The 12,426-nt window shown below is 51.2% G+C and overlaps 1 protein-coding gene across 1 annotated transcript; it reads right to left on the bottom strand.

Moving 5' to 3' along the window:
* Positions 1-4,811: 4,811 nt before the first annotated feature.
* LOC309691136 (uncharacterized protein) lies at positions 4,812-9,662 on the bottom strand. Its single transcript, XM_082508710.1, has 2 exons — positions 5,607-9,662; positions 4,812-5,558 (listed from the first exon to the last, which is right to left on the bottom strand). The coding sequence occupies exons 1-2, from the start codon at positions 9,324-9,326 to the stop codon at positions 4,998-5,000; spliced, it is 4,281 nt and encodes a 1,426-aa protein (XP_082364836.1). The 5' UTR covers positions 9,327-9,662; the 3' UTR covers positions 4,812-4,997.
* Between the last annotated feature and the right edge of the window lie 2,764 nt (positions 9,663-12,426).

Raw genomic sequence — 12,426 nt, 5'->3', positions numbered from 1 at the left:
CTAACTACCAGAAATCTTGAAGCACAGGCCGAGGGGGCGGTGTGGCAGCAATTTTTCACACAAGCCTATTAATTAATGAAAGACCAAGACAGACTTTTAATTCATTTGAAAGCCTGATGCTTAGCCTCGTCCACCCCAGCTGTGAAACTCAGAAACCAGTCTTACTTGTTATCATCTATCGTCCACCTGGGCCTTACACAGAGTTTCTCTCTGATTTCTCAGACTTTTTATCTAATTTAGTTCTGAGCTCAGATAAAATAATTATTGTGGGTGATTTTAACATCCATGTAGATGCTAAGAATGACAGCCTCAACATGGCATTTAATCTGTTATTAGAATCAATTGGCTTCTCTCAAAATGTAAAAGAACCCACCCACCACTTTAATCACACTCTAGATCTTGTTTTAACATATGGCATAGAAACTGAACATTTAACAGTGTTTCCTGAAAACCCTCTCCTGTCTGATCATTTCCTGATAACATTTACTTTTACAATAATTGATTACACAGTGGTGAAGAGTAGACTTTATCAAAGTAGATGTCTTTCTGAAAGCGCTGTAACTAAGTTTAAGAATATAATCCACCCACTGTTATCATCTCCAATGCCCTGTACCAACACAGAGCAGAGCAGCTATCTGAACGCTACCCCAACAGAGGTCGATTATCTTGTTAATAATTTCACCTCCTCACTACATATGACTCTGGATACTGTAGCTCCTGTGAAAACTAAGGCCTCAAATCAGAAGTACCTGACTCCGTGGTATAATTCTGAAACATGTACCCTAAAGCAGATGACTCGTAATCTGGAGAGGAAATGGCGTGTCACAAATCTAGAGGATCATCATTTAGCCTGGAGAAATAGTTTGCTGCTTTATAAGAAAGCCCTCCGCAAAGCCAGAACATCTTACTATTCATCACTGATTGAAATAAATAAGAATAACCCCAGGTTTCTCTTCAGCACTGTAGCCAGGCTGACAAAAAGTCAGAGCTCTTTTGAGCCAACAATCCCTTTAACGTTAACTAGTAATGACTTCATGAACTTCTTCACAAATAAAATTTTTATCATTAGAGAAAAAATTACCAATAATCCGTCCCATCCTGGCAACAAACTGTTCCAACTTCTGCAATCTGGTAGAAGGTTCCGCATCTTCCGGGCAAGGACAGAGAGACTCAAGAGGAGCTTCTATCCCCAAGCCATCCGTGCCCTAAACACACACACCCGCCCTCTCACATCATCTATAATTGACTGAGACAGGACTCTTCCAGACACTAAACCAAGGCACAATGTACATTTCAATTCCTTTAATTTTAAATATGTTTATATTGTCTATCCTGTAAAATAGTCAGATATCTATTCATATTAATGTACAGAATTCACCTGCTTGCTGCTACTACTGCACATTCACCCAGTGTATATACTATATGTGTGTATATATATATATATATATATATAATGTTCTCCCTCTACGCCCCCCCCCCCCCCCCCCCCAAATTTTTGCACATGTCGAGGAGCGTGTCAGGCTACATTTCACTGTGTGTTATACTTGTATAACTATGCATGTGACAAATAATAAAGAACCTTGAACCTTGAACCTTGAATCATCCCACAGATGTAATATTATCTACAGCTACTCTTAGTACCATTGATGTTAAGTTAGACTCTTTTTCTCTAATTGATCTTTCTGAGTTAACTTCAATAATTACTTCCTCCAAACCATCAACGTGTCTTTTAGACCCCATTCCTACAAAACTGCTCAAAGAAGTCCTGCCATTAATTAATGCTTCGATCTTAAATATGATCAACCTATCTCTAATGATCGGCTATGTACCACAGGCCTTCAAGCTGGCTGTAGTTAAACCTTTACTCAAAAAGCCATCTCTAGACCCAGCAGTCTTAGCTAATTATAGGCCAATCTCCAACCTTCCTTTCATATCAAAAATCCTTGAAAGAGTAGTTGTCAAACAGCTAACAGATCATCTGCAGAGGAATGGCTTATTTGAAGAGTTTCAGTCAGGTTTCAGAGCTCATCACAGCACAGAAACAGCTTTAGTGAAGGTTACAAATGATCTTCTTATGGCCTCTGACAGTGGACTCATCTCTGTGCTTGTCCTGCTAGACCTCAGTGCAGCGTTCGATACTGTCGACCATAATATCCTATTAGAGCGATTAGAACATGCTGTAGGTATTATAGGTACTGTGCTGCAGTGGTTTGTATCATATCTATCTAATAGACTCCAGTTTGTGCATGTAAATGGAGAGTCCTCTTCACACACTGAGGTTAATTATGGAGTTCCACAGGGTTCAGTGCTAGGACCAATTCTGTTTACATTATACATGCTTCCCTTAGGCAGCATCATTAGAAGACATAGCATACATTTACACTGCTATGCAGATGACACCCAGCTCTATCTGTCCATGAAGCCAGATAACACACACCAATGAGTTAAACTGCTGGGATGTCTTAAAGACATAAAGACCTGGATGGCCGCTAACTTTCTGCTTCTTAATTCAGATAAAACTGAGGTTATTGTACTCGGCCCTGAAAATCTTAGAAATATGGTATCTAACCAGATTCTTACTCTGGATGGCATTACCTTGGCCTCCAGTAACGCTGTGAGGAACCTTGGAGTCATTTTTGACCAGGACATGTCCTTCAACGCACATATTAAACAAATATGTAAGACTGCGTTCTTCCATTTGCGCAACATCTCTAAAATTAGAAATATCCTGTCTCAGAGTGACGCTGAGAAACTAGTTCATGCATTTATTACTTCCAGGCTGGACTACTGTAATTCATTATTATCAGGATGTCCAAAAAACTCGCTGAAAAGCCTTCAGCTAATCCAAAATGCTGCAGCAAGAGTCCTGACAGGGACTAGAAAGAGAGAGCATATTTCTCCTGTTTTGGCTTCCCTTCATTGGTTTCCTGTTAAATCCAGAATTGAATTCAAAATCCTGCTCCTCACATACAAGGTCTTAAATATTCAGGCCCCATCTTATCTTAAAGACCTTGTAGTACCATATCACCCTATTAGAGCACTTCGCTCTCGCTCTGCAGGCCTACTTGTTGTTCCTAGAGTATTTAAAAGTAGAACAGGAGGGAGAGCCTTCAGTTTTCAGGCCCCTCTTCTGTGGAACCAGCTTCCAGTTTGGATTCAGGAGACAGACACTATCTCTACTTTTAAGATTAGGCTTAAAACTTTCCTTTTTGCTAAAGCATATAGTTAGGGCTGGACCAGGTGACCCTGAATCCTCCCTTAGTTATGCTGCAATAGATGTAGGCTGCCGGGGGATTCCCATGATGCATTGAGTTTTTCCTATCCAGTCACCTTTCTCACTCACTATGTATTAATAGACCGCTCTGCATTGAATCATATCTGTTATTAACCTCTGTCTCTCTTCCACAGCATGTCTTTTATCCTGTCTTCCTTCTCTCACCCCAACCGGTCGCAGCAGATGGCCCCGCCCCTCCCTGAGCCTGGTTCTGCCGGAGGTTTCTTCCTGTTAAAAGGGAGTTTTTCCTTCCCACTGTCGCCAAAGTGCTTGCTCATAGGGGGGTCATATGATTGTTGGGTTTTTCTCTGTATCTATGAAGCGCCTTGAGGCGACTTTTGTTGTGATTTGGCGCTATATAAATAAAATTGAATTGAATTGAATTGATGCATTGAGTTTTTCCTTTCCAGTCACCTTTCTCGCTCACTATGTATTAACAGACCTCTCTGCATTGAATCATATCTGTTATTAACCTCTGTCTCTCTTCCACAGCATGTCTTTATCCTGTCTTCCTTCTCTCACCCCAACCAATCACAGCAGATGGCTCCACCCCTCCCTGAGCCTGGTTCTGCCAGAGGATTCTTCCTGTTAAAAGGGAGATTTTCCTTCCCACTGTCGCCAAAGTGCTGCTCATAGGGGGTCATATGATTGTTGGGTTTTTCTCTGTATCTATGAAGCGCCTTGAGGCGACTTTTGTTGTGATTTGGCGCTATATAAATAAAATTGAATTGAATTGAATTGGTACGGAGACGACTGTGTATAATATTTCTAGTAATACTCGAAAGGTGTCATCAAGTCCCGATTTAATTCGATTTATGGTGTTATCAGTGTTTGAATGATAGCATGGCTGTGGTGTCTATCAGCGTATGCTCTCAGTGTTTGCTGATATCAAACTGTGGTATGAGGACCACTGTGGGGTAATCTTTGTAGTGATACTCAGAAGGTCTATCTCATAAAGTCCTTTTTTTTTTTATTTAGACCTGGTTTAATTCTGAGATAGTTGAATATTTGTATATAATCCCTGCAGCTGTCAGACTCTATAACAGGGGTCACCAGCCTTTCTTAAAACTGATAAGGGAGATAAGGGAGAAGTTGGTGAGGGAGAAGTTCATGGCCCACTTCTCGGCGGAGGGAGCAGCGTCTTGGCAAACAAAAGAACAGCCTGTTTGAAGACCCAGTGACTTCCCCACAACGGCCCTGAGCCAACCACAAACCTCTAAAGAGCGTTCCTGCCTTTTTAAAACATATTCTTAATAAATGGATCTCTACTCCAAAATAAACTAACCTCTCTTTATGCTCTTAAATAATTGGTCTTCACTATGTTTCTATATAGTAGTATATTCTTTCATTAGTATAATATGAAATTAATTCTACATGTGTCAAGCTGTGTGCCAATATTTGCTGTGTAGTAGAACTGAGACATTAGTCATTATACAACATTTATTTGAAATAATATTAAAATTCTCAAACAGAAATACATTGAACATAAATACAGATCCTTCTCAAAAAATTAGCATAGTGTGATTGTAGAGTACACCCAGCACAGACACACGCACACACAGGCAGGTATAGCCAACTTCCACGTTTATTGATATATTTGTATTTTGACAGCTGACTCAGTCGCACCGTCTGACAGCTCGAGCCCAGCTGATCTCTCTCGGCCGCTCCTCCTCGTCTCACTATAAACACAGCGGAGGAGACCATCATTAGTCCATAAACAATATCAGCTGTTCTTACCAGCCTCGCGGCGCCGCCCCGTTGAGCCTTCCGCTCCACTCCTCCCCTGCAGCTGCGCCCGGGGCCACGCCTCCGCCACACACCCCCACCGCCCGTTCGAGGCCGGGGAGCCGTCCGGCCGAGCCAACTCCCCCCCCCGCGAGCGAGAGAGGAAATCGGCCACTGCCATCTGCGCCCCCGGCCTATGGATCACCTTGAACTTAAAGGGCTGCAACGCCAGATACCACCGGGTGATCCGGGCGTTGGCATCCTTCATGCGGTGGAGCCACTGCAGCGGGGCGTGGTCCGAACAGAGGGTGAATGAGCGTCCCAGGAGGTAATAGCGCAGGGAGCCGACCGCCCACCGGATGGCCAGGCACTCCTTCTCCACGGTGCTGTACCGGCGCTCGCGCTCTGCCAGCTTCCGGCTGATGTATAGGACAGGGCGGTCGGCCCCCCTTACCTGCTGGGACAAAACGGCTCCCAGCCCTCTGTCCGAGGCGTCAGTCTGCAGAACAAAAGGGAGGGAAAAGTTAGGAGTGTGAAGCAGCGGCTCCCCACAGAGAGCCTTTTTCGCCTGCACAAACGCCGCCTGGCACGGCCCCGTCCACTGGACCAGATCCGGGGCACCCTTTCGAGTGAGATCGGTCAGGGGGCTGGTTAGCTGCGCAAACCCCGGCACAAAGCGACGATAGTAACCCGCCAACCCCAAGAACCGTCTCACCTCCTTTTTCGTCCTGGGGCGCGGGCAGGATGCGATAGCCGCCGTCTTCTCCACCTGTGGACGCACCTGCCCGCCCCCCAGGTGGTACCCCAGATACTGCACCTCCCTCCGTCCAACCGCGCACTTCTTCGGATTGGCCGTGAGCCCCGCCCCCCTCAGGGACTCCAGGACCGCGGCCACCCGCAGCACATGCTCCGCCCAGGTGTCGCTGTGGATGATCACGTCATCCAGGTAGGCGGCAGCATACGCTGCGTGCGGACGCAGTACCCGGTCCATGAGACGCTGGAAAGTGGCCGGGGCCCCGAACAGGCCGAACGGAAGTGTCACGAACTGGTACAAACCGTACGGAGTGGAGAAGGCCGTTTTCTCCCTGGCCTCGGCAGACAAGGGAATCTGCCAATAGCCCTTGGTTAAGTCCAGTGTCGTGAAAAAGCGGGCCGTGCCTAACCGGTCCAGGAGCTCGTCGACCCGAGGCATGGGGTAGGCATCAAAGCGTGACACTTCGTTCACCCTGCGATAGTCGACACAGAACCGTATAGACCCATCCTTCTTCGCCACCAGAACGATGGGGCTACACCAGGCGCTGTGCGACTCTTCTATTACTCCCATCCTCAGCATTTCCGCCAATTCCCTCTGCACGATTTTTCGCTTGTGCTCCGGGAGCCTGTAGGGCCGTGAACGCACCGTCACGCCAGGCTGCGTCACGAAATGGTGCTCGATGAGGGACGTCCGGCCGGGCAGGGGGGAGAACACGTCCGCAAAACGCTGTTGCAACGCGACAACATCCGCTCTCTGGGCCTGTGTGAGATGGTCATCACAAGGGAGGGAGGCGGGAACGATAGAATTTGGCACCTCCGGCCCCAACTCATCTCTCTCCTTCACCAAGCTCACCAGAGAAGCGGTTTCAACCTCTCGCCACAGTTTGAGGAGATTGAGGTGATAAATCTGCGTGGCTCCTCCCCTGTCCGACCGAGCGACCTCATAGTCCACGTCCCCGACTCGCCGTGTGACCACAAAGGGTCCTTGCCACTTGGCGAGCAACTTCGAGCTGGAGGTAGGGAGTAACACAAGCACTTTATCTCCCGGTGAAAATTGCCTGAGCCTAGCCCCTCTGTCATACAGGCGTTGCTGACGCTGCTGAGCCTGGAGCAAATTCTCCCGTGACAACCTCCCCAAAGTGTGGAGTTTTGCTCTCAGGTCCAACACGTACTGAATCTCATTTTTGGCGGGGCTCGGACCGTCCTCCCAGCTTTCTTTAATCAGGTCGAGCACCCCACGTGGCCTCCTGCCGAACAGCAGTTCAAAGGGAGAAAATCCCGTGGAGGCCTGGGGCACCTCCCGCACTGCGAATAACAGAGGGTCTAGCCAGTGATCCCAATTGCGTTCATCCTCGTTAATGAACTTCCGAATCATGGACTTTAAAGTCTTATTCAGCCGCTCCACCAGCCCATCAGTCTGAGGGTGGTAGACGCTGGTCCGAATAGATTTAATGCCCAGTAATTCGTACAGTTCCCGCAGTGTACGAGACATAAACGACGTGCCCTGGTCAGTCAGTATCTCTTTCGGGATTCCGACTCGGGAGATGACCTGAAACAGTGCCTGCGCCACACTCTTTGCAGAGATGGTGCGCAGCGGAACTGCTTCCGGGTACCGCGTTGCGTAATCCACCAGGACTAACACGAAGCGGTAGCCGCGTGCACTCCGGTGAAACGGCCCGATGAGGTCCATGCCGATGCGCTCAAACGGGACCTCAATGAGGGGGAGAGGGCGCAGCGGCGCCTTCGGTATGGCCGGCTGGTTAACAAGTTGGCAGTCCGGGCAGGACGCGCACCAGCGGCGCACATCCGCTCGGATGCCCGGCCAATAAAATCGGGCCGTTATTCGCTCCAGAGTTTTCTCATAGCCCATATGCCCTGCCATGGGGTTATAGTGGGCCGCCTGGAAAAGCGTTTCCCGGCGGCCCTGCGGCACCAACAACTGGGTGTGTGTTTCCTCTGTCTGAGTGTCACGACTCACTCGATATAATCGGTCGTTTAATACGACGAAACGCGGGTAGGTCTGCGCGGCCTCAGGGCGCACCACGTGACCATCAATAGCCATCACTTGGTCAAAGGCTGAGCGTAGGGTGCCGTCACGAGACTGCTCCAGTGGGAAATCGCCCATGGGGGACACTTCCGGGGCCGGCGGGACGTCCCGTGAGGGACCCGCCAGCTCCTCCCCCCCGGAGTCGGTGTCGGACGACCCCGCGTCACCGCTGAATGCCGCGCACACGCTACACCCCGCTTCCGGTCGTGATCGCACCCCCGCGTACTGCCCCAGTAGCTGATGAAACCCCGGCCAATTGGTACCCAGAATCAGGGGGTGCGACAGGCGCGGGCTAACCGCCGCCGTTACTCTATGCGTTTTGCCCTTATACTTTAATAACAGCGGCACAACGGGATACCTGTGAACGTCACCATGCACACACCTCACCTCCACCCATTCTGCCTCCAGCAATGCCCCGGGGCGAACCAAGCTTTGGTGTACGAGGGTCTGCGTGCAGCCCGTGTCCACCAACGCCTGGCGTATACCCCCTCGAGTCCTTACCGGAATACTGTATGTCCCTCCTGGACCGGGGGAGGGTGCTGGGGCGCCAGCAACACGAAACACCTGCCCCACTTCCATAAGCGGACAATCCCTCCTCAGGTGCCCCGGCTGCCCGCACTTCCAGCACTCCGGCCCCGGCGTCTGTGCTGCTCTCCGTGGCTCGGGGGCGGCTCCACTTGGCTCGGCTGCCCTGGACGGCACCAACGCCGCGAAAGGGTTAGTGGGGCTCAGCGCCGGCAGCCGCTCTGCCTGCCCTGGTGCCGGCACACGGCGTCTCGGGGCCGGCACTGGGGCCTGTTTGTTCGGCCTCCGTCCGGCGTCCCCGGGTTCCCCTGCTCCAGCGGCAAGGTGGTCTTCCGCTAGCGTCACCGCTACCTCCAGGCTTGCGGGCCGGTGGCACCGGACCCATCTCGCCGTCTCCGCTGGCAATCCCTCCGTGAACTGTTCCAGCACCACCTTGTCCACCAGCTTCGTCTCGCCCTCCGATGTTCCCGGTTGCAGCCAGCGAACCGCCGCGTCGCGCAGCTGCCGGGCCCAGGCGAATGGTCGGTCTGTTGGGGCCAGCCGACAGGCCCGGAACCGCCGGCGATGGTCTTCGGCGGTGAGCCCCAGCCTGTCCACCACCGCCCGGCTCACGTCCGGGAAGCTGCTCCTCGACGCCGGAGGCAGACTCAGGGCCGCTGTTTGTGCCTCCCCAGACAGCAGGGGGAGCAGCCGCGGAGCCCACTCCTCCCGCGGCCATTGGCAAGCCTCCGCCGTGGCCCGGAAGGTCTCCAAAAAAACTTGTGGGTCGTCCCCGTCCCCCATCCGGGGCACCGACACCGACAGCGGCAAGGGCTTCGGCGTGGCAGCGGCCCCGACCAGCCGTTCCAGAACTTGCGTCTGTCGGTCCGTCTGCTCCCGCAGCGCGGCCAGGTGGGCACGCTGGTCGGCCGCCTGATCCCGGCTCATCGTCGCCATCTCCGCCAGCATCTGCGCCAAGAATTGCAGAGGCTGGGCGGGTGGCGTGGCCTGTGGGTCGGACATTTCCACCGGCACTCTTCCTGGGTTTCGGCACCACTTGTAGAGTACACCCAGCACAGACACACGCACACACAGGCAGGTATAGCCAACTTCCACGTTTATTGATATATTTGTATTTTGACAGCTGACTCAGTCGCACCGTCTGACAGCTCGAGCCCAGCTGATCTCTCTCGGCCGCTCCTCCTCGTCTCACTATAAACACAGCGGAGGAGACCATCATTAGTCCATAAACAATATCAGCTGTTCTTACCAGCCTCGCGGCGCCGCCCCGTTGAGCCTTCCGCTCCACTCCTCCCCTGCAGCTGCGCCCGGGGCCACGCCTCCGCCACAGTGATAAAGTTCATTATTTTCTGTAATGTACTGATAAACATTAGACTTTCATATATTTTAGATTCATTACACACAACTGAAGTAGTTCAAGCCTTTCATTGTTTTAATATTGATGATTTTGGCATACAGCTCATGAAAACCCAAAATTCCTATCTCAAAAAATTTGCATGTCATGAAAAGGTTCTCTAAACGAGCTATTAACCTAACCATCTGAATCAACGAACTCTAAACACCTGCAAACGATTCCTTAGGCTTTTAAAAACTCCCAGCCTGGTTCATTACTCAAAACTGCAAAAATGGGTAAGACTGCCGACCTGACTGCTGTCCAGAAGGCCATCATTGACACCCTCAAGCAAGAGGGTAAGACACAGAAAGAAATTGCTGAATGAATAGGCTGTTCCCAGAGTGCTGTATCAAGGCACCTCAGTGGAAAGTCTGTGGGAAGGAAAAAGTGTGGCAGAAAACGCTGCACAACGAGAAGAGGTGACCGGACCCTGAGGAAGATTTCGGAGAAGGACCGATTCCAGACCTTGGGGGACCTGCGGAAGCAGTGGACTGAGTCTGGAGTAGAAACATCCAGAGCCACCGTGTACAGGCGTGTGCAGGAAATGGGCAACAGGTGCCACATTCCCCAGGTCAAGCCACTTTTGAACCAGAAACAGCGGCAGAAGCGCCTGACCTGGGTACAGAGAAGCAGCGCTGGACTGTTGCTCAGTGGTCCAAAGTACTTTTGCATGTCATTCGGAAATCAAGGTGCCAGAGTCTGGAGGAAGACTGGGGAGAGGGAAATGCCAAAATGCCTGACGTCCAGTGTCAAGTACCCACAGTCAGTGATGGTCTGGGTGCCATGTCAGCTGCTGGTGTTGGTCCACTGTGTTTTATCAAGGGCAGGGTCAATGCAGCTATCAAGAGATTTTGGAGCACTTCATGCTTCCATCTGCTGAAAAGCTTTATGGAGATGAAGATTTCATTTTTTAGCACGACCTGGCACCTGCTCACAGTGCCGAAACCCCTGGTAAATAGTTTACCGCTCCATCCTGCTCCTGCCTGCCTACAGGCAGAAGCTGAAACAGGAAGCTCCAACCCGGAGGGCGGTGCACTGTTGGACGGACCAATCGGAGTCTACGCTGCGGGACTGTTTTGATCACGCGGACTGGGAAATGTTTCACGTGGCTGCTAGGGACATTGATGAGTACACAGACTCAGTCTGTGGATTTATCAGGAAATGCGTGGAAGATGTCGTTCCAGCCAGAACAGTTAAATCCTTCCCAAATCAAAAACCCTGGATTAACGGAGATGTTCGCGCGGCACGGAGCACCGCCTTTGCCTCCGCGAACACATCGGACTACAAACACGCACATTACCAACTCTGGAAGACGATCAAAGCAGCCAAACGTGAGTACAGGGACAGGGTGGAGCAACAGTTTGACAACCCTCGGAGTATGTGGCAGGGACTAAACACGATCGCAGACTTTAGAGGGAAAACCAGCACACCGCAGACCACGGCCTCTCTGTGTGAGGATCTAAACGTATTCTACGCTAGATTCGACACAGCGAACACCATGAGACCGGACAGTGTGCGCACCGCAGATGACGTCAGTGCGCACACTGGGTCTGATGGAGGATGTGCGGAAGTGCTTCAGGAAGGTGAACGCACGCAAAGCTACTGGTCCGGACGGGATTCCCGGCCTCGTCCTCAAGTCATGCGCGGCTCAGCTAGCTGGAGCGTTCATACACATCTTCAACCTTTCCCTCTCTCTGTCTGTAGTCCCAGCCTGCTTCAAAATGGCCACCGTCGTCCCTGTACCCAAATCCTAAACCATCTCCTCATTGAACGACTGGGGACCTGTAGCCCTGACCCCCATCGTAAGCAAATGCTTCGAGAAGCTGGTCAGGGACTTCATCCGCTCTGCACTACCCGACTCACTGGACCCTCTACAGTTCGCATACCGCCACAACAGGTCCACTGATGATGCCATAGCCCTGACACTACACACTGCCCTGTCACACCTGGAGAAGAGAGACACGTATGTGAGAATGCTGTTTGTAGATTACAGCTCAGCATTCAATACCATCGTTCCCTCGAAGCTGGACAGGAAACTGCAGGATCTAGGACTGAGCAGCTCCCTCTGCAGCTGGATCCTTAGCTTCCTGTCTGACAGACGCCAAGTGGTCAGACTGGGCAGCATCACCTCATCCCCCATCACACTGAACACTGGTGCTCCACAGGGGTGTGTACTGAGCCCTCTCCTGTACTCACTCTACACCTACGACTGCACTAACAACTCCAACATCATTGTGAAGTTTGCGGACGACACTACAGTGGTGGGTCTTATCACCAATGGTGATGAGCTGGCTTACAGGGAGGAGGTCAGCGCCCTGACCCACTGGTGTCAAGACAACCATCTCACCCTCAACGTCGCAAAGACAAAGGAGTTGATAGTGGACTTCTGGAGGTGCAGAGAAGTACACACCCCCATCCCCATCAACGGCGCTGCTGTGGAGAGAGTGAGCAGCTTCCGCTTCCTTGGTGTACATCTGGCTGAGGATCTTATGTGGTCAGTACACATAAACAAAACAGTGAAGAAGGCGCAACAGCGCCTCTTCTTTCTCAGGAGACTGAAAAGATTCGGCATGAGCCCCCGCATCCTCAGGACCTTCTATCACTGTGCCATTGAGAGCATCCTCACTGGATGCATCACCACCTGGTATGGCAACAGCACCGCCTACAACCGCAAAGCTCTCCAGAGAGTAGTGCGGTGCTCTGAACGGA

The sequence above is a fragment of the Aulonocara stuartgranti genome (assembly GCF_965226115.1).
Source record: "Aulonocara stuartgranti genome assembly, chromosome: 2".
Lineage (NCBI taxonomy): Eukaryota > Metazoa > Chordata > Actinopteri > Cichliformes > Cichlidae > Aulonocara > Aulonocara stuartgranti.
The sequence above is the reverse complement of the archived record's forward strand: the minus strand, read 5'-3'. Positions and strand labels throughout refer to the sequence as shown.